General features: G+C 40.1%; 1 protein-coding gene, 1 long non-coding RNA gene and 1 pseudogene across 5 annotated transcripts in view; 2 read left to right on the plus strand and 1 right to left on the minus strand.

The window, feature by feature from the left end:
- The window catches only part of FLACC1 (flagellum associated containing coiled-coil domains 1), a 93,363-nt gene that overhangs the window by 54,255 nt on the left and 16,349 nt on the right, over positions 1-22,759 (minus strand). The window contains exons 7-15 of one of the 2 annotated variants that reach the window (XM_082397374.1): positions 22,416-22,513; positions 21,328-21,380; positions 19,765-19,864; positions 19,082-19,116; positions 12,945-13,045; positions 9,358-9,393; positions 7,104-7,155; positions 6,012-6,131; positions 2,024-2,190 (exon numbers count right to left, since the gene is read on the minus strand). In XM_082397374.1, the coding sequence (XP_082253500.1) occupies positions 2,024-2,190; positions 6,012-6,131; positions 7,104-7,155; positions 9,358-9,393; positions 12,945-13,045; positions 19,082-19,116; positions 19,765-19,864; positions 21,328-21,380; positions 22,416-22,513 (762 nt within the window). The remainder of the gene's footprint in view (positions 1-2,023; positions 2,191-6,011; positions 6,132-7,103; positions 7,156-9,357; positions 9,394-12,944; positions 13,046-19,081; positions 19,117-19,764; positions 19,865-21,327; positions 21,381-22,415; positions 22,514-22,759) is intronic. The other variant, XM_082397375.1, reaches the window with a different exon arrangement.
- Positions 1,162-5,919, plus strand: LOC309631250. Of its 2 annotated transcripts, XR_014246141.1 has the most exons (3): positions 1,162-1,416; positions 2,300-2,352; positions 2,665-5,919. It is a non-coding gene; the product is annotated as an uncharacterized lncRNA (long non-coding RNA). The 2 variants fall into 2 exon arrangements; XR_014246142.1 differs by lacking the exon at positions 2,300-2,352.
- LOC309631238 (10 kDa heat shock protein, mitochondrial pseudogene) lies at positions 15,027-18,103 on the plus strand (annotated as a pseudogene). The gene has a single exon. The product of its transcript is annotated as a 10 kDa heat shock protein, mitochondrial pseudogene (transcript).

A 22,759-nucleotide genomic window follows, 5' to 3' on the forward strand; every position in this document is an offset into this window, starting at 1 on the left:
ATAGAAATGTAAACCAGATAATGTTTTGATAATCAGCTAATCAGGACTTAATTTACTACAGGAATAAATGCACTTCACTATCCCTTTTATATTTTCTCCACTAATACATTTTAATTGTGTGGAAATACAGTACTTCATAGGATTAACATGTCTATTAATAGAGCTTTAATCACTGAAGAAAAGCATTATGCCTACAGAATATGCATCTTCTGTGTTTTTTGCTGTTTTTAAATGGCTAGGTGGCTGAAGAGCCTACCACTTACAGGCGCAGCAAACTGTCTGAACAGCAGCTGCTCAGTTTAACTTACTCTTTTGAAGGGAAATATATATTTAACAAGACACAGAGATGTTAGAAAGTTTTAAGGAAAAGCTGATAGACAGCAATTTTTCAATTCAGACTCAAAATGAGACCATTACAAATAGTAGTCAACAGCAGAGGGATGAAACAAATGTGTATTAAACACTTTGTTGTAATGCTTTCCAACTCCCAAAGATCCTAAACAAAAGCAGCCTATTATAAACATAACTCCTGGTGATTCTCCGTTCTACACAGAAAAGCGTTGTTTAGAATTAGTTTCTTCATAGCTGGACAGTGCCGCCAATGCTCCTGGGCTCAATGTCTATGAACACCCACACGTTTCCCTGCATGTTCTCGGATGTTGTACCTGGAACCAGAGCCCCAGTCAGCTCAGTTGCAGATTCTGAGAAAATTTCAGCTGCCATCATGGCAGGGATGGTGTTCACGATTACAAATTTTCCTTCCTTCAAGGGACCAGTTTAAAGACTGATGATAGTGTTGGTCAACGTCACTTTAGTTTCTGCAACTTCCAAAAGTACTTCTATTCATTTCAAATTCCTTATCTGCTGTTACACTGTTTGCTAAGATTGCTACCAGCAATATCACCATGACCACCTGGTTTACATGATCACCAAAGTGGGCATTTTCACCAAAAGCCACTTTGACAGCTACTGACAGTCACTGGTCCCTTCTCTTAGTCACAACTTTCCTCGCTTCAGCTGTAAATATGCACTTTGGTAGTTGTGAATTATCTAGAGTAAGGGGCAAAGGTAACAAAAACAAACTCTTGCCCCTGCCTGCCATCTTGATCGGCCTCTGCTGTCCAATATAATCAGGAGGTGTCCTTTCCCATTTTCCTGAATGCCACCCACAAAGACAGGTTCACTGTCAAGCGGGCACTTCGAGAGTCTGCTGGAATTACCTCTCTGGCTCATCCTGCTTCCCACCCTTGGGGCCCTTCACCAGAGCCAGACTGGAAGCCTGGCGTTTCATGCCAATGTGAGCGTGCCATTTGTGAGGAGAACCTGCCTAGTTAACTCAAGGCCCCACAAAGTGCCGCTGTGTTTGCTGAGTGCCCTGGGTGAGGCCCCAGGGATGCTTCCCGGACTACCTGAGAGGTAGGTGTTTCCTAACTCAGCAGACTTTAGGGGAGGAGACAGGAACACAGGGATCTGAAACCTTTATATGTGGCTACCTGTACATCATAGTTTCTGTAACAACAGAACCTCAGATAAAAAGGAGAAAAAGACCAGCAAAAGCAAATACACAATGTGTGACTCAGGTTGAAATTATAACCTGTCAGTAGTCTAGAGGCCCTAAGACCTTAACAGTGGCCACTTGCTTCAAAGACCAGGCATGTGCCCCTTAAAAATGGACTGGACCTGGTAGACAGCTTTAAGAAAGCTGTCAAGTTACTGACTGTACCGTGTTGTTCTGGTAGTGAGCTTGTAAAATGTTTGGCAAAAACCACCAGAAAAATAATTTCAATTTATCAAGCAGAATATTACAACAATAACACATCAAGACCTACCAATTAATGAGGGGAAATACAAATTGTTATACTACAGCTAGATAGAAAGAAGTCTGTAATTTGATGTCTATTTCAGCTCTCTGCACAAGGTAACCTTTCTTAAAATGTAACATTTCTTAAAAATGTAAACTTTATGAGAGCAAATGAGGTATTGGAAAGTGGTTAGAAAGTTCACGGTAACCTTACAAACTCACATGTCCTCAACTGTAATGTCCTTGAGGATCTGGCAGTAGTCCACATTCCATACAGCCTGATCGTCCCAAAACTTGGAGGCAAGAAGAATGGCTCCCAAAACAATTCTTTTCCAGTTAGTGGGGCAAATGTCGATCTCAGCATAAGTTAAAAGCCTTTCTAAGTAAACCTGCAAAAGTAGAGCACTGATCTTTGATTTTAGTTCAGTTTAAGTGCTGGGATAAGAATTGTTAGGAATGACAGATTTCATCTGTTTTTGACACCCCTTTTATTCCTAGGTTCTACAAAGACTTTGCTCAGCCAAGCCAAGGCCAGAGGCCAGGTCACGGTTGTAAGTCAGATATTTCTGTTAGTCTGATATTTCTACTCTGCCCGTGTGAATTTCCAACCCAATTTTGGTCACAGGAATGAAAGGACATCTCAGCAAAGGGCATTCTAAAGACACGCATTGTATTATTACCTTCCCACTTGTCAAGGGCAGCACATACAGCCCAGTGTCGACTTCAACTGTTCAGTAAATGCTTGAGTGCCTATCACGTGCAATGTTAACTACAAGACTGGTGGTGGTTGCATGGCGATTTTACATAACGCTTGAGTGTGTAAAATTCTGGTAAGACTGAGCACATCTTTACCTTCTCTTCAGAGTCACCAGTCCTTTTGTGGCATGAACTTGAAGATAAAAACTGGTGGTCAAGAGAGCCTCCCAGTGGCTGCTGCGTGGCACAGCAGGACAGGCAGTACAAAGGGGCTTTACAGCTGTCAAGTATTCCCATATTTTAGTGCCTTTTTCAGGAACACACATGCATACAAAGGGTAGTCCTTTTCATATCCCCAATTTTTCACATCTCCATTATCATTTCATTATTCGTTTCTGTCTTACATAATCTGCAGCTTAGTCAATTCTTTTGGTTTTAAGGTGGGAAGACCTGCCTGTGTCTGTATCCCTGGGGCTCCTCTAAACCTGCCGGTTTGTGAGATGATTTCATGGTTTCTTTTACATGTATCAAATGTCTACCCTACAAAGAACTGGATGGAGTTAACAGCTGAGCAAAGATTAGAGAGGTAAGCTGTGATTTGTTGTTACCTCTGTAGAAGAGTGTATATGCCATTTGACAAAAAGAAAAATGTCCAGTTTTAAAGAGTCTGTTTACTCTCTGAAGGGTTATCAGATTGACAGCTCAGATTCGCCCATGCCCTCCAAACTCTACTGTGTTTTCAAACACGGGTATTGAGATTATATGTTCTTAGTGAAATTCGGCTCCCATTCCCCAAAGAACTCAGCACTCTCTAGTACCCTAAGAACGACTCTCCCCGCAAGGTTCAACTCTCTACTTTATGGGACTAATCAGAGGCACTGAAACGACACTGGCAATCTCTCAACTTCCTCTCACCTTTGTACTGGCAAACTTGGTACACGTGCCGCTATTCATTTATCCCACTTGCCCTCCTGTCTCGGAGGAAGCGAGATTTCTTTCTTTTCACTGAAGCTAACTCTCCTGTGAATGAAGTTGATCCCACCTCACTTCTGCAGAGCACTGTGCCCACAGTTAGTCTCTTTTGGAACAACTTCTCCCTCTCTGTCAGAGGCTTCCTCCAGTGTGAATGCTTCCATGTCCCCAGCCTGTCCCCCACTGCCCCTCGACGGCGTCCTCAGGGCTGAGGCCAGCTCCTCATCTCCCATCCTCTCCTTAACCCACTTCAGTCAGCCTCCTGCTGCTACCACTCTACAGAGACTACTCTTGCCGTGGTCACCGGTGCCTTCACACAAACCACCCAGAGCTCTTCGTCCCAGAGCTCCACTCCCCAGGCCTTCCCTCATAAATGAAAGAGCACTGCCACACGCCCAGTCGCTGAGACCAAACACCTGCACTTGAGTGTATCCTGCTCCAATCTGTTAGAACTTCTTGTTATCCCTACCTTCACTGGTACCCTGACCGCTTTTCTGTCTGTCACTTCTGACTTGTATCGCTGCCACTGCCTAACTTCTCTGCCTCCCAACAGACTACAGTCTGTTCTCCCCAAAGCAGCCAGGAGAGCCTCTTAAATTAAGAGTACTTTATGCGCCTGCTCCAGATCTGCCAGAGGTTTCCCATCAAACAAATACCTTCTTCCTGTGGCCTGCAAGTTACGAGGCCCTGTGCGGTACGGCCTTGTCCTTCCGTGACCTCATCACCTATGCTCTTTCCCTCATTCCCCGCTCGGATCACAATGGCCACCTTGCTTTTCCTTGAACACACAGAACAAGTTCCTGTCTCAGAGCCTTGCACTTGTCCCCTCTGCCCGTAATGCCAGCGTACCTGATCTTCCTCAGTTCAGCCAGGTCCTGGGTTCAAACATTACCTCTTTAAAGAGGCTCTTCCTGAGCTTTCTAGTAAGCCCCTCTAATCACTTTATCCCTTTACCTTGCTTTCTCTTCATGGTTTTTACCACTACTTGAAATAGTCATCTTTTAAAAAACACTCATTAAAAAAAAACACTTATACTTTGCTATACACCTGAAACTAACACAACACTGTAAATCAACTGTACTCTGATAAAAAAATAAAAAAAAAAAAATTTACGTCTTCCACACTTGCTCCATAAAGGCAAGAACTTTATTTATCCAACTTGTTCTCTCCTCCACACCCCACATGTAGAAAAGTGACACAGAGTAGGTATTCAGTGACATGGTATTTATGACATGAGCAACTTCTTGGTAGCATTTAGCGTGTGGACCATACTCTCCTTCTTGAACCTCTCCTGGTGTCTCTTAGGGTTCTCTGCTGGGTTTCCTACCACTGTAGCCACTCCTCTGGGGGTCTGTCCCTTAAGTGCTGACAGTCCCTACAGATCTATCTTCTAGCCACTTTTTATTTTACATACTTTCTCTGCATTTGAACAGCTACACTTAATTCCCTCCCTCTAGCTCAGATTCATGCTCCAATCCCATATATTCAAATGATTACTAGACACTGCCATTCTGCTGTCTCGCAGGTACATCAAGCTTAACTTGTCTACAAAGAAATGCCCCTCTTCCAACCCAAATACTCTCCTTCCTGCATTTCCTAGCTCTCCATATGCAAGCACCATTCCTGCCTCTCTCAAGCATGTGCTAAGCACTCCAAGTGGCCTGTAGCTCCAAGAAAAGGCCTGTGTCTGATCCAGTACCCGCTGAGGGGTCTCTTTTCAAAAGGACAAGCCTCCTGTCCTCAATTCTGCCTTGATAGGAGCCGGCAGTGAGGGGCCTAAGTACTCCTTCCCCGCAGACCACGCAGCTGACTTTCCCCCCTACAGGTTTGCTATAGGGAGGAGTAAAACAATCCCAGCTACCTCTCACTTGAATATGATTTATTATTCAAATGATAAAATCTTACCATAGGAATTAGGAATGGATGACAAAAAGGTCCTTACACAGCTGTAGCTTACTTAGCAGGCTAACTAGAGTGAAGCCTTCTGAAGTCCTACTGGCACCCTAGTCCTGGGCAACTTCACATGCAGGCAATAAGAGGACAGCAGGGATGGTTAACACCATTATCCATTATCCAAGGAACAGAGAACTGAGGGCAGTAGTTCTCAATCAGGACACACATCAGAACTGCCTAGGCAGTACAGTCTGGGACTCAGCTTCAAACTACCCGGCACCTGTTTCTGCCTGTGGACCAGAGCGTTCAGTTATGGCCCCGCCCTACCACCACAACATGCGTCGTCTGTGTGTGCGTGTGTGCACTGTGCGTGCATGTGTCCCCTCAGGTGTGGAAGGAGAAACCAGAAATCTCTCCTGCTGCCTTTAATAGCAATTGTTTTGTGATGAGAAAAGCAATGGCAACATTTTAAATCATAATGATTATTAAAGCTCAAATGTGTATACTTTACTTTCTTTTGATAGGTTTCTCTTAATAAAGTTCTAATGATCATTTCAGGAACCTACTTTCATTTGGGAAAAACAGGACCATACCATGTGTACAAGACAGAAATTTCTACAGATGCTTTATGAAAGAAAAAATATCTTACCAAAGTTACTACTGCACTTTCAGCAGTTAGCTGTGCGGCACTACAAAGAGTATGAACAAATCTGTAAATGCATTTGTGTCCAGGATCATGCTCGAAGTATTCCTCTGGAAGCTTTTCTCGCTGAAAGGAGAAAAAATGCAATTTATGTATCCATGGAAGAAAAATACTTAAAAGTACCCTTAAGATAGCAGTCTTCACACTTGGGCACACGTGCCCCTTGAAATAATTTTGGTTGGGTGACATGTCTTGTAGTCTTTTAAATATAAACAATGGGATCCTAAAATACCACAGTGATCCAGTTCTCACCACCATTCATTAAAGAAAAATACAGGCACAACCGCAGAAAATTTATGTATTTCCACGTTCCTCCCCACAGAATTCTAACCAAATGTAAACTATTGGGTTGGCCAAAAAGTTCATTTGGTTTTAAGTAAAAATAAACGACACAGTTTTCATTTTCACCAAGCATTTTATTGAACAATATATTCACTAACCAAACAAACTTTTTGGCCAACCCAATATTTTTAGACTCAAAAGTCTTGCTGATCACCATATGTCATACTTTTCTGTAATCAACTTTGAAAACACATTTCCAGTGTCCTGTAACCATAAGGCTCTAAGGATGTGCTGTCCTGTACAGCAGTCGCCAGCCACGTGTGGCTACAGAGCACCCGAAGAAGTGAATTTTAAAACTTTGTCATTTTAATTCGTTTAAAATTTAAACAGTTTTCTAATTTTCTTCTTAGAGGCCTTATCATATTAGGTTTATTTACAAATATTTATATTGTTTGATGCTATGGAAAATCATCCTTTAAAAAGATACATTTTCTGTTACTTGGGTATGTTTACTTACCTGCTCACTATTCATACAAAGTGCAACTCGGTTCATATCCATCAACCCCTTATACAACACGCCTTTGGGAAAATGACTAGACACAACATGGCGTGGGGAAGAAGACTTAAAGGAAGATGAATTTGACTTCGAGCTGGAGGAAGTAATTTTCTTCTAGTAATTAATTTCAAAGCAAATCAGCATGAAATAAACACAACTGTATAAGAGAAAAATACCACTTCAATAAAACTGACACTTACTGTGAGTGGATGTAATCTCTCATCAAAAATATCCAAGGATCTATCTGCATCTCTATAAAATAAGAATGTGCATTTAAAAAATTAATTCAGGAGTTACTATCTTAGTAAAATATCTGCTAGGAGTAGAGAGAGGGGTAGAGGAAGCTTAACCTTCAACAAAGCAAACAGTTTTATAAATTCTTCTCCTGGATTCCACCCTTAGAAAGGTTTCCTGACCTCTTTTTACTCAGCACATCAAGTTCCGTGAAATCTTTTCTACAACAACCAGCCAGAGTTGCCTCTATAAGCACTGACCCTCCCTAACAGGCAATGCTAGTAAACCAATATATTTTCACTCCTCTAACCTCACACTGGAATATGCAAGAACATTTTATAAAGCAGTGGTGGTGGGCAATAAATTCTTCTCACTTCAATCAATGTGAATATGAGATTCATGGTTTTTTCCCGTTTTTTTCTCTTTAGTTCTTTATATTCTTATTGTGTATTTCTTCTTGTCTCTTTTAAATAGTTTGAGTTAAAAATGTAATTGTCTTTTTATTTTAAAAGAAACCAGGCTTTTTAATTTAAAATTTCACCACACTAATACACTGCGCTCATTTGAACAGCGGTTCTCTAAATGTGGTCTGCAGGCCTCTGGGATTCTCCCCTATCCCCTCCTTCAGGAGGCCCAAGAGGTCAAAACTGCTTTTATAAGAATACTAAGACACTACCTGCCCTTCACATTGTGTGACATTTGCTATGGATGTATAAAAGCAAAAGTGGGTAAAACTGCTGGTTTCTGAGCATGAATCAAGGCAGTGGTACCAAACTGAATTAGAAGTCATTCAATTATTCACTGCCACTTGCAGTTAAAAATCTGCTTTCAGAACATCCTTGATAACAGAGTAAAAATTAATAGTGTTCTTAAACCTTGGTCCTTCTTTTTAATATTCTGAATAAGTGGAAAGTATGCATTAAGCACTTTTACATACCGAAATATGGCTGTGTTAAGGAAAAGCACTTGTGACTTGGCGGTAAGTCATTTTTTTCATAGAACACCATCTTTATTTGAAACACTTTTTTCATCGAACACCATCGTTATTTGAATGTACAACTGACACAGTCATTCTTTCAAAAATGAACAAAGTGAGCCTGTCACTTCAAGGAAAATAACTCTAAAGTTATTTGTTGCCAATGATAAAATTCAAGCCATCAAGCTAAAAATATCAGGATTTTTGGAAAACTTCTCCCTTCTATTGTGAACTTGACAACTTCTCAACACTTAAAAGACTTTTCTGGTAAGACTGGTGGTGATACTAACAAAAGTGAGTTTTTGACACTGTCTAAAGAAATGTGAACCAATACTTTCCAAATGACCAATGTATAATATTATAAAGTCAGGTACAGGTAAAAAGATCTACTCAGTATGCATGACAGATCAATGGGTATTAATTTAACATAGTATTTATTACAAGTTCATTGATATGATTTAGAATTCCATTTTAACTAATTTCAGAAACTAGCACATGCAGACTTTTGGTACAGTATCAAAGAATATACCAAATTATCTGAAGGCTTTAAAAATACATCTTTTTCCAACTATATATCTGCAAGCAGCTGGATCTTCTTCATATTGTTTCTTCAAAACAAATGACTGAAGACAGAATAGATATGAGAATCAGCTGCCTTCTATTAAGGAGATACTTTTCTGTCAATATTTTTTGTTGTGGAAAGTAGTTATTTTTCATTAAAAAAAAAATGACTTATGTTAAACACTGGGGTTCCCAATCAGGGGTGATTTCGTCCCCCAGGGGACTTCTGGCCATGGTTGGAGACAGTTTTGGTTGTCGTAATGTGGAGGGAAGAAGGTGCTACTGGCATCTAGTGAGTAGAGGCCAAGGGTGCTGCTATATATCCTATAACACACAGGACGACACCCCACAACAAAGCATTATCTAGCTCAAAATTTCAATAGTGCTAAGGCAAACCCTGTTTTAACATACAATGGATTTAATTTTTTAAATTCTCAATTTCAATTTCTAATACAGTAAATTATCAGTATAACCCATATAAACAAATACTCTTTGGGATGCTCAGTAACCTAAGAATTAAGGGTCCTAAGATAAAAATAAATGATTCACTTCTATATTGTAATAAAAGCACTCGAATAATAAAAGCTTATGCCAGTAACATCTATAGTTATTACCTAACACTAAACTTGATACCTTGTAAATTAATTAGCTGGAATAACAAGATAGGTTTTAAAAGAGCTCACCTGTTCTTTATGTGGTAATATATTGCTAAGGTCATACTGTGGAGGAAAAAAAATACATTGTAATAACTGATTTTTATCATATCAGGCCTGAAGACATTTTTAAAAAGGGGTTAGCAAGGAGGGAAGACCTTCCAGAGGCCCAGTGGCCCCGAAATCCTCGAATTCAGAACAGTACCACATGGGTGCTTTCCCCCTTGTTTTAGGTTCTTCAGCTTTTAGCAAAATTAGGAGACCCAAAATGCTAGATATGCTGTTAGAAGGCATGTTTTGGTTGATTATTATAATATATAAATTATTACATATTTCCCCTGTCATTTGTCCTTCTACCCACAAAACCTTCTGTCCTGTACAAGTTATATCTATCTATACACATGCTTAAATTTAAGCCATATAGTAGTTTGTGTGTGGGTGTGTGTGTGTGTGTGTGTGTGGTTTTTTTGTCAGCCCCTGCATTTCAGTTGATTTAGTTCGCTATCCACCTACCCATCCGTTTTCCATTATTTCCCTAAAAGTAAATAATAAAAGTGCTCTATACCAAAATGATTTAAAATCACTTTTACATAATTATTAGAAAATTTAATAGCAAAATTTTATAGCCACAAAACTGATGATAGGTCTAGCTATCCTGAAATAAGCAGTGCTAATAATACAGCATAATACTACACAGTATACTATTAATGACAGGTATTTCCAAATTATTTTAAATAAAGTATTAACGAACAGATAGATACAAGTCCTTAGGTAGTCTTTTTTAAGTTACTATATTCCTAAGTTATTCACAGCTGTTGTATATTAGGCAACAAAGGGGTTCTCTGGTTAAGTTATATGCTCCCCTTTGTTCTCAGTGTCTAAAATGAAACTCAAAATAATTGAGGGAAGGCAAATCTGAATTTTATAATAGGTCTATAGAATCTTAGCACTTGTATAAAGGCCTGTAACACCGTTAGCATCAAAGATGGATACTTCTATAGTGCTTCAAAGTTTCATCTTCAAATTGATTTTAAAGTCACAGCATTAGAAGTTTTATGATGGAAAGGACCACTGAACCGTAGATGACATTTAATTAAACAACCCATTTTACAGAGAAGGGAACCAAGGCTTAAAACTGACTTACCTAAGGTCCCACTAATTATCAGAAGCAGTTCTCTTTCTCCTGCCCTCTAACCAAATAGTGGCTCCCAAGCTCAGCTGCACACTGGGATCATCTGAGAAGCTTTAAAAACTGCCTGGCTTCTGCTTCAAGATGTTCTGATTTAACCGGCACTGGGTATGACTTGGGCATCAGGACTGTTTTTAAAGATCCCCAGATGACTGCAGCGTGCAGCAAAGTTTAGGGATGAATGAGTTAGGGTTAAGATCGGAGAATCACTCGGGATGCTTTTGTCCATATAATCATGCTTCACATCATTCCCCATCTTGTCAAAAGGTGTGTGTGCATGGGTGAGAGACAGACAGACAGACACACAGACACTGTGTCTTGGAGGCGGGGGCAGGCGGGTGGACTTTGTGCATCCAGAAACATATATCTTGAAAAGTTGCATAAGTGATTCTAATAAGGCTCACCTACCCCACTGAGAACAACTACCCCACTGAAAACTAACCCCATGATAAACATTTTCAAAATCATTCCTAAAAGCCAATTGGCCCTATTAATTTTCTCAGTAAACCTTTATTTCACCAATAATGAATGTGATGAATGATCATTTTTAAAACTTCATGAGAGCAAATTAAAATTTACTGTACTTCCAAAAATTAGACTAGGTCGGGAAAAAAAAGGATGAAACCTACTTGTCTGAGCAAGGTTAATCTTTTTTTTTTCTTTTTTAAATTTTATTTAATTTTACTTATTTTTGGCTGCATGGGGTCTTTGTTACTGCGCGCGGGCTTTCTCTAGTTGCCAAGAGCGGGGGCTGCTCTTTGTCGTGGTGCGCGGCCTTCTCACTGTGGTGGCTTCTCTTGTTGCACAGCACGGGCTCTAGGTGCGTGGGCTTCAGTAGTTGTGGCACACGGGCTCAGGAGTTGTGGCTCGCGGGCTCTACGGCACAGGCTCAGTAGTTGTGGCGCACGGGTTTAATTGCTCTGCGGCATGTGGGATCTTCCCAGACCAGGGCTCGAACCTGTGTCCCCTGCGTTGGCAGGCAGATTCTTAACCACTACACCACCAGGCAAGTCCCTGAGCAAGGTTAACCTTCAAAGTACTTTTGAATTATATACTGGACATCAGACTCTTTTGAATTCAAAAGAAGCTGCGACTCTAGCCAAAGTAGAGTGGTTTTTGTACCCACAGATTCAGTGTCTTGGCTGAATAAAAACATTCAGTGATGATGTGATAAGTGCCCAAACTCAGGACTTTAGAGATGGGGCTCAGTTTTTGCTGAAACATGATTTGACTGCAACTATTATTGTAAGCAAGAGAGGAAAGTTACATTATTATGACTGTGAACTTGCTGTCTTTAATTAAAGTAGAAGTTACTGATAATTTAAAGAGCTAAAAAAAAAGCTGGCACATTAAAAACCAATTAAAAATATAATTAGCTTATAAAATTAAGACAACAAATAAAATTAAGGATAAGGACATTAATATTTTCAAATAGCATTTCCCAAACTGTGTTCTGGAAAATCAACATTCATATCCTAAGGAGATGTTAATGTTTCGTGGACAACCGCGAGGGAGGAGGCAAGAAGCTCTGCATCCCGTTTGGTTTTTCTCTCTTAAATAAGCTTGAAAGGTTCATCATTAGGGTGTTTTGAAAGTGCATCTCCAATTGTGGACTATGAGGTGCTCCCAGAAATTAAAGAATAGTTTCCATCATCATGACACTGTTCGTGTCTCCTTAAGTATAAGCCTGACCACAGCCACGTTTCCGAAACCTCACCTCTTTTATTGTTCTCTGCTGTGATTGATACAGTGTGTTGGAGATATATTTATATATATAAACAAAAATTAAATGTGTCTATTAAGTTAAAACCTCAGTTGAACAAATTTCATCTACAAAGAAATTAAGCTTGAGTGTGTATTTCTTAAGACTGGTTTGATATATTCTCCCCCTCTTTGGGGGACAGGAAGGAGAAGTAAAATTTCATACAGAAATAGTGCAGGAAAAAAAAAAATGCACAGTGGGATAAATCTGACAAAATCCAATTAAATTTAAATGCAGATTCGCTTTGGTGCCAGTAGGGGACAAGCTGTTCCTTCTTCTAAGAGTAGCTTCCAAAGCAGTATACATTGTTTGAGGACTACAACTCATAAAGAAATAATTTTTTCTAGAAATAGCCAATAAAAAGTACCTCTCTTTCTCATTATGTTCAACAATGGCTTAACAACAGAAATGCGTCAAATAAAGATTTATACTTTTTCTGGGATTTCTTATTTGCTAACTGGCTTTCCCTTCTATCATGCGCTCTAAGATTAAAATGGAAACTGAAAATTCATATTTAGGTCCTTGAAATCAATCTATAGTTGACACCAGTTTTTTAACCTGATCACTGAAAAGGACAATTCAAATGAATGAAATTATGTATGGCTAGGATGCTTTTAGCGATAAGGGGGTCTGTCACTCAGCCCTTGGCAACCTACTTGTACTCACCTTTTTACTGTGGTTCTAAGATTAGGCTGGCTGACTGTGCTGTCATCTAGAAATATTGTTGAGCATGAGCTATAGTTTTTAGTAAGCTGCCCTGGAGATACCTGAAGGGGAAGGGAAATAGAAGAAAATGTCACAGTAAGTTAAACCTATAAAGTGTGTTTTTTTCCTTGGTTAAAATGTCAAACGATAAAGCATTAAGAGTTTTCTTACACTCCATGAACTGCCTGAGTGTGATATCATGTGCAGCTCTATGGGAAACCTCTATACTCTGACTTCCACAGACGAGCTTTGAGAAATGGGTTATAAAATGCTGCCTTGATATAGTACCTATAATCAAACCTGGCAAGCGCCTATTATAAATTACCTTTATAATAATGTAAAAAGTTTAGAATAAGATTTCAGGGTTTTTTCCTTAAGCAATGAAATGCAGCTGAGATTTCCTATTTCTATTCATTTACTACACTAAAACGTCATGCTTTCTGTAATACCGATGCCGGAGCATTTCACTGCAGTCAATGCACCCCAGTAACAAATGTACTCGTTCAGGAGACAGTGAGACGAGACAAGCGTTTGCGAATCAGAGGCTGGGCATGCCAGGGCTGCTCTATCGCTAAAAAGCTGGGGGCCGTAAGTCTCTCTGGGCCTCAACTTCCTTATCTGGAGGACAAAAAGGTACTGCTTAAAGATTCTCTCGCATCCAAAAAAAACGGATAAAACAACTCTGAGAATTTAACTTCTCACTTCATGTTTAAGTAAGACTGCCATTACATTACTCAAGTGAGAACCTCAGAGAATACTTGCCATTCATTTCAAAATTGTACTAATTCTGTTCTACGTGTTATTTGACACTCCTGCCTCACCCATGCTGCTCTCTGCCTGCAGTGCCTTTTTCTTCCTCCTGTCCCAGCAAGCTTGACCCCATCTTCCTCTAGGATCCCTTTGCCAGCAGGCACACCACAAAACTTCTCACTTTCTGCACACTCACACATCTAATTTACCAACTGTTCCATGGTCTCAGCTGCTTGCATAGTACCACCCTCTTAAGTAAACAAGCTTCTCCAGGTTAGGAAGATTCTTCTCCTACCTCCAGCTACTGAGCACAGAATCTGGGACAAATTAGGATTCAACAAGTGTTTGAGAAATTATTTAAGATCAGTTACAACTGGAGGTAAATCTTACTAAAGATACAAATTCGTGAGAATTTATCTACAGTGGTGTTGGATAGGTGACAAAGAACTTTTTGAGACCCTCTAGAGAATGAACTATCTTTAAAACACTTTAGAAGTATCCATTTATTTGTGAAGAGCCCATGAACACGGCAATAGTCAAATACTAAAATGGCCTAAACTATGTTAGGACAACTCTCTTCCTTAAAGTAAGGCCAATAACCAAATCCCAATCACTGAAAGCCACTGGAAGGAAGAGTAGCAGTCTTTAATACCACAGAATACAAACAATTTTAAAGCTGGGTTTTGGTTTTGGTTTTTGTTTGTTTACTAATTCAGATGAGCCTTCCTTCCTCCTATTAATATAAAATAGTTTTCACCATGCTGTCACACTCTCCCATCAATGTCCTCCACAAATACATGAAAGGTGAGGCAGGGAGAAAATCTAGTTGATGCTTTTTAAAATACAGAGCATTTAAATAAAAATTGCCAGTATCCAATAATCAGAAATATCCAAATGGCATATATAAAACACCATTTTGCTTGTTTCAGATGCTTTATGCAAAGCCACTTATTCCTTATTAACAAAAAGTTCTAGATGTAACATATTTGAAACAGTATCACTATTTGGAAGACTAATTTCTCCTTCAAGCTAGAAATGTTTTAAACTAAAACTATAGCTATTTGGTTAATGTGTAATTTTAGAATCTCAAAAAACAGATACAGCATGAAAAATGAAAATTCACTCATTCAAATACTTTGATTCTAAACGAAGCAGGTTATCTTTTAAGGTCACTACTATTAGGGTATAATATGACATACACTACACGTTATAAAAGTCAATTCTGACCAAAAATCTATATATATGAGGGGAATAAAAATAGTAAGGAAATGTACCAAAATATAGACTAGTTGGTAGAGCTCTGGGTGCTATTTATCCTGTTTTCCTCTATTAAAAACTTTTTTTTCTATTATGAATGTATATTGATTTGTCTTTGGAAATATTACTGCTAAAACATTTAAAATTTTTAATTAGATGTGGTCTATAGTCCTATGGGGGCTCATTTAATGTATCAGCAACTTACAGTCTACTGGCTCGATCCTACAAAAGAAACACTTCCACAGGCCTACTCCTGAAACTATTCAAACTTTCCAGCATCTAGTGTTCACTAAAGGATGGCAGAATTGAAGCCTCTGAGCAAAGCCTAGATATGTTAGCTGCCAGCAGATTACTTTCCTCTCATCTTGCTTGAAAATTTAAGATAACTGTCCTTTATGATTAAAGCCTTACCATTGCTGGCTCACAACCTCAATAAACTGCACTGACACACATAAGGGTATAAAATGCAAATACAAAAAAAAAAAAACAAGTAGCAAAAAACACTACTGACAGTTTAATGTTCATAGGTATTATTTCAATTGGTCACTGAAGAAGAGTATTTATCTTCATTCAGCACTAAGGACAAAATACATGGACTTTTACAATCTTTCTAAGGGGAAAGGTTGCTTAGTAGACTTCAGGTTTAATGGTGAAGACTAGAAAATAATCATACCTAGGAGGCTAGTAAGTAACAACCCTCAAAGCTTATCATTAAAGGTCAAGTACCTGTTGAAATCCTGCCCCCACCCAATGACTCTTCCCATTGTGCCTACTGCCTCTGATTTTAACCCATTAAAAGAATAAAGCTGGAGAGAGCGAGAGTACGAAGGGCGGCAACCCGAGTCATGGCAGGACAGGCATTTAGAAAGTTTCTTCCCCTCTTTGACCGAGTATTAGTTGAAAGAAGTGCACCCGAAGTTGTAACCAAAGGAGGCATTATGCTTCCAGAAAAATCGCAAGGAAAAGTATTGCAAGCAATGGTAGTAGCTGTTGGATCAGGCTCTAAAGGAAAGGGTGGAGAGATTCAACCAGTTAGTGTGAAAGTTGGAGATAAAGTTCTTCTCCCAGAATATGGAGGCACCAAAGTAGTTCTAGATGACAAGGATTATTTCTTATTTAGAGATGGTGACATTCTTGGAAAATATGTCGACTAAAATAAGTCACTATTGAAATGGCATCATGTGAAGCTGCCCGTTCCCCCAATGGCATCACGTGAAGCTGCCACTGAAGTTCTGAAATCTTTCATCCTGTAAATAATTTCCGTGTTTCTTTTATAATAAAGTAATGATATCCAAACTAATGATATTCAGTGTCTCTGAAATTTAGTTTTCTCTGTATTGATTTAAACATTCCCAAATAAAAGTATATAAATGAAAAAAAAAAAAAAAAGAGAATAAAGCTGAAGTTCACTTTTTTCTTCCCCCTTTTCACAAGTTTTGGATACGTTTATTAAGAATCAATGACTTTAACTGAAACGTCTGTAATACTCCATCTATGTTGCACATTAATGGACAATATGGTAGGGTGAGTGGTTTGAATAGAATTCATACTCCAGGCCTTAGTAGAAAAGTATAATATTCTAATTATAGGTATAATCAAAAATATTGTCTGAATTAATATCGTTAATTAGATTGAATTAAACTTCAAACTCAGAACCTATATTCAAAGAATAAATCTAAGTTTGAGTAGACTGACCACAAATCTATTTCCTCTCCCCCTTCTTTCAGATATCATCTCATTAGAATTAAAGGCATTTTTTAAAAAACCTATACATAAGACAGGATAAACAGCAGATGATTTTTAATGTTTGAAAGGTGAAAAGACTAGATAAAGGAGTGGTAACTGACATGGCAGAACAGAGGAAGCACAACCTTGGTACCTACAGAGAGTGACTAGGACAGGAACAAGAAAACCAGTTTGTCTTACAGAACCCAAGGCAGGCTCAGAGTTCAGAGGCGTGGTCCCCAAATCCTTGCAGTGAGGCCCATCAGTTAACGAGTTGTCCAAGCGATGCTTCCAATTAGATCTTAACAGACAGCCAAGGACCATCACACGTTTGAGGGAAGCCCCCAACAAGTAAGAGATCAAAACAGGAAGAAGGAATGGGACTTCCCTGGTGGCGCAGTGGTTAAGAATCCGCCTGCCAATGCAGGGGACACGGGTTCGAGCCCTGGCCCAGAAAGATCCCACATACCACAGAGCAACTGAGCCCATGCGCCACAACTACTGAGCCTGCGCTCTAGAGCCCATGAGCCACAACTACTGAAGCCCACACGCCCTAGAGCCTGTGCTCCGCAACAAGAGAAGCCACTGCAATGAGAAGCCCACGCACCCAACAAAGAGTAGGCCCAGCTCACCGCAACCAGAGAAAGCCCACGTGCAGAAACCAAGACCCAATGCAGCCAAAAAATAAATAAATAAAATAAAATATAAGGATGCTTTAAAAAAAAAACAAAACCAAACAGGAAGAAGGAATTGATGGGAGTGATAAAAACTCAGGAGCAAATGAAAACTTGAAATTGCATCAGTGAAAAAAAGAATGACAGGATATAAGAGAACTCTATAAATTGAAAATAAGGTAGACAAAACAATATATTCAATAGAAGGATTAGAGCACAGTCAAGGAAATCTCCAGGAAGCAGGACAAAAAGACAAAATGCAAAGCAGGAGGGGAAAAAAGTTAGCCATCTGGTAAGTCTAAGACTTCCAACATCTGAATAATAGGAACCTGGAAGAAAAAAACAGAATATCAAAGAAACACACAAAAAAGGTCTATACCAAACCAAATTATGAAATTTCAAAATCCCAGGGAGAGGGAAGGTACTAAAAGGTTCCTGAGAAGGAAGGGGTGGGGGGAAATGACTAAAATCGGTAATGTACAATGTACCATACAATGTCAACAGGTTTAAGAGCAACAGTGTAAATGAGAAGATGAGAGGGAAGTGTCTTTAGAACGGCAAAAATTAGTTTCAACTGAGAATTCTATACTTTATCAAATAGAAGGAGTTTCAGAGAGGCTAGATCTCTATAAACTTTCTGCCCATGTGCCCTTTTCCCAGGAAAATGTGCTCCAGTAAAACAAGGAAGTATAACAAGACAAGAGGGAAACAGAATCTAGGACATAGGGGATCCAACATAAGAGAGCAGAGTTATGTGAGATCCCAGATGACTTCACACAGATATCCCAGGAAAAGAGGCATAGAGCAGGCCTAGGGGAACACTAGTCTATATGGGAGTAGGAAGACAAAAGATTGGGGAAAAGTGTCTCCAAGAAAAAAATGGAACAGATGTGGCTTAGTAGACGGAAAATGTTTTTGATAGGCATGTGACAAATGTTAAAACATTTGGGGAAAAAAATAGCTGTTAGAAAACAGGCAAGTGAATATAGTCAGGAAATTAATTCCACAGAAAAAATGAAGAATGTGAAAGCAGGGAGACCGGGCAGGGAGCTACTTACTGCATTTGGCTGTGTGAGATCACGTTGGCTAGGAAAAGGGGGGTTGGGTTATCCTAGAGAAGTGCAGAAGTGCTCCAATTTCATTAATATTTAAGAAAAAGAATGAAGGGTGTACAAGGAGGAGGCACAGTCAGAGAACTATATGGCTCAGCAATGCACAATATTTGCAGAGTCGTAGTAATGTAAACATTGATTCTGATTTAATAAAAACTGATACATGTTGAGGGAACACAGGGAGGGAAATAACATCATGGTGGACCGAAGAAGCTAAGCTGTCACCTGCTATGACAAGAAGTCAATGGACAGTGCTAAAAATTAACTTACCTGTTATACTTTTATTACTTTGGTTAAAAAATAAGATCAAAAAAATAAGGCAAAAGAATTTAAGGCAGATCTTTATACTACAACCATATTAGTGAAATTTAACTTAAATGTCAGAACCCTTAAAAAATGGGCACTACTAAGTCAAAGACTTTCCTGAATACATTTGATAATTAGGAAAATAGAGATTTAGAAAATCTACAAAAAAGAGGTCCATGCTAACAGTATTGGACCCATCATATTTTTAGGAATCATGGCAGACATATTTTTAATTCAAACTATTAATTTCTTAACTTTTCAACTGTTTACTTACATGGTTTAAATGGTTGCTCTTCCTCTTTTCCTGCACTAAGAATAAAAAAAATTAACTGATGAATTCTGATACAAATGCCATAGAAAAATAAAAGTAGTCACTTATTATTTGATGGGTTACCAATAACACAATGAGATAAAATTCCATTCTATTTTTTAAAATAATTTCCAACAAAATATATAATTTAAATCACCCAGCAAGATGAGTCCTAGAAATAAAATCTAAAAACTTAGTTTCACTTTTTTGACCTAATAGATATTCTGTATTAGGTACAAATGAAAGACTCCCCATTTACAAAAGAAAAGGACAAAGCAAATTAGGCCAGGTGAGAAACTTAGCTAATAAAAAAATTTACCTGCTGCATAGCTGAACTACTAGCCAGGAGAATTTTCTAATTCTTCATTTACACACAGCGTACTCGTTCCAGCCCATGATTGCCAAACTTGCAACTAGTGAGTTCTGGATGGTACAGTTTAGACCCTCAGGTGGCTAAACTACATAAAAGACTCTATCCTTGTTGCACTTTCTTGAAGACTCCAGGCACCTTCCATTCAGGAGTCCAGCCATGCAGCCCACCCATCATCCTTCATGACTTCAAGGCTGCCTTCCTCAAGTTGAGACCAAACTTAATGCCAGTTTGTTGGTGCATCTGTCATCAAAAAGTCTAAAATTCCTGTACTCACTTTGCCGTAACAGGATCTTTTCCCACTCCAACTTCTCATCCTTCTCCCATTCTGCCTTCTTCTTTGACCACTTGTCCTCCATTTCATCATAAATGCTGTTCTGTGGAGGTACAAAGGTACCATGAAGAAAAGCATCCTGAAAGGCTGCACCCTGGCCTGAGGCTCAGCCCTGAGCCCTTTGTGGCTTCCCTCACCTGGGACCCTTGCTGGGGGCCCCATATGGTGACTGATGGGAGTCAATTCCAGCCCAGTAACCCAAGAGCCTGCAGAACCCTGAAGATCAAAGAAAACTCTGCACAGTGTTTGCCCTGTTGGAACTGGGCTTCCTTTGAAGACAGGCAGTTGAGCATGTTGCAGGTGCTCGTGTCAGCTCTCTCTGAATCATGAATCACTCATCAGTAGCACAGGGGGAAACAAGGGAAATGCCAAGTTGTTAATTTTTTTATCAACTGTCATTGTTTGCCTGGGACTGAGTTGTTTCCTGGGACTCCAGACTGTCAGTGCTAAAACCCAGAAAGTCCCTGGCAAACCAGGACCAGTTGGTCACCATAGGATGGGGGCTTGCTGGCCCAGCCCTTCCCCTGTCCACTTCCCCCCTCCCACTCTCTTTCATCCCCCTAGGATGAAATCATGCCCTAATTCTGGTTTCCTGGGGCTCCATCAAATTAGCTGGCTAAGTGGATGGGCTATGTTCTGAGGTACTCCCTGCTCTGCTTGCTAGAGTTAGTGCAGAGCGACACAGTCCTTTTGGATGGCAATTTGGCCAAATGCATCAAAGGCCTTACAAGTGTTTATTCTTTTTGACCCAGTACTTTACTAAGATCAAAGATGTTACAAAGTACAAATATCAACAGTGGTTGTCTTGGGGTGGTGATAGTTCATTCTTTTTGTTGTTGCTGTTGTTGTTGTTGTTGTTGTTTTAATTAATTAGTTTTATTTTTGGCTGCGTTGGGTCTTCGTTGCTGCGCGCAGGCTTTCTCTAGTTGCGGCGAGCGGGGTCTACTCTTCGTTGTGGTGCGCGGGCTTCTCATTGCGGTGGCTTCTCTTGTTGCGGAGCACGGGCTCTAGGCGCGCGGGCTTCAGTAACTGTGGCACACGGGCTCAGTGGTTGTGGCTCACGGGCTCTAGAGCGCAGGCTCAGTAGTTGTGACGCATGGGCTTAGTTGCTCCGCGACATGTGGGATCTTCCCGGACCAGGGATCGAACCCGTGTCCCCTGCACTGACAGGCAGATTCTTAACCACTGTGCCACCAGGGAAGTCCCTGTTGTTGGTTTTTGAATTTCCATTTTTTAAAAAACAATGAGCAGGTATTACTTTTGTAATGACAAACATATTTTTCAACGGGCTCCTTTAGGGTCTGGGTGACTGACATGTCCTGCATGGGTGCCATCACAGTCCGCAGGTTCCCTCTTCTCCTTGAGGGCCACTTAGGTTCAAGGAGGCTGGGAATTTCAGGAAATGATTTTCTGGGCAAGAGCTCTAGATTCATTTCAACGTCATCAACCAGGAATGAGCCTTGCTTCTCTTTCTCTCATAATCCACCAAGGAGCTCTGAATCTCACCTGATATATATGAAACATATTCTTCAAATACTTATATTCCTTTCCCATCTCCTCTGGACAAAAGGAAAACAACAGGGTCATCATTATTCCTCTGAAATACATGTTTTCAAATTCAAATGAGAGCTCTCCTGCACGCTCTCCGTGCCTCAAACTCATCCTGTCAGTGGTGAAACCATGGTGTTGCCTTAGCAATCACTCTGGAAGCTTATTAGAAATTTAGGTGGCCGGACCCCACTCTAAACCTGCTGAGTTTCAGAGGCAAGGCTCAGTATCTGTCAATAATATGCTTCTCAGGTGATTCTGATGCACCCCAAGTATGAGGACTAATCCCTGGGGGCAAACCTACAACTGAGGGAAAAACAGAAGCAAAACCTTCTGTCTTTTTAAAATAACATTCCTAGTGTACCTTGGTTTTGAAAACAATACATGTTCTCTTTAGAGAACTGGAAAACCAGCAAGGTACAAATATCGTCTTTTAAAAATGTAAAAGAACGGAAGGAGATTATAGAAATTCTTCTCCCTGTGGCTATTAGTTTATAAACTCAGAATTCTGAAGGGTACACACTTTGTCCTTCCCAAAGGCAGCATAAATAATGGGATAAATGGCCCACACAACCCTTACAGGTTTTAAGGCCATACAAATCATAGTGAGCCCGTTAGAATTTAATGAAACACCATCATTTTACAGGTGAGGAAACTTGTTGAATTGGAACAGTATTACGTTTGTAGACCTTTTAAATATACTTTAAATAGTGCTTTCACATTCTTATCACTCTGATAAAGGCAGGTATTCTTGTCCTTGATTCCCAGATTGGGAAACTAAGACTTAAGGAGATGAAGGGACTTGCTCAGACCCCAAAACTTGGCCACAGACCCTTCTAACTTCTGGGGGGTAGGGAGGACATTGCTTGACATGGTTTCCCTTTTTTCAGTTTCATTCTCAACCACTTGCTCTTCCTGGGCTTGAGAAGGAAACCTCGAAAACCTAGCCAGAGTTCACCCATGGCCGTGGGAGTTCCTCCCCCCTAAATCTGCAGTGTCAGCCTCCGCCCCCTCATCAGGGTCATTCTCCCAGGTCCCAACCGTACCTAGTTTATCCTGGGCAGCCAACTTCTCTGCCTTCAAGGCTGCTTTGTAGTTTTTCTCCAGCTCACTGAGCTGTGCTGCGTGAGCCTCCTCGAGCTCCCTGTGGGACACCAGGAGAAGGCCACAGTCATCCGTGAAAAGTTCACCTGATCCCACCTCCCCTCCCTCATGCAGGCAGCTGGTGGGCAGGCTGCGGGTCCCTCACTTCCTGACACATTCTCCTGACATCCATCCAGAAAAGGGTGAGGAGATCCCTGTTTTCACCATCCACTATTTTGCATGGAGACATCAGGGACCCATGGATGCCCCCCAACAGCACAGTCTTTGCTTACAGTCCTTTTGGGAA

The sequence above is a fragment of the Balaenoptera borealis genome (genome assembly GCF_965194805.1).
Source record: "Balaenoptera borealis genome assembly, chromosome: 6".
Lineage (NCBI taxonomy): Eukaryota > Metazoa > Chordata > Mammalia > Artiodactyla > Balaenopteridae > Balaenoptera > Balaenoptera borealis.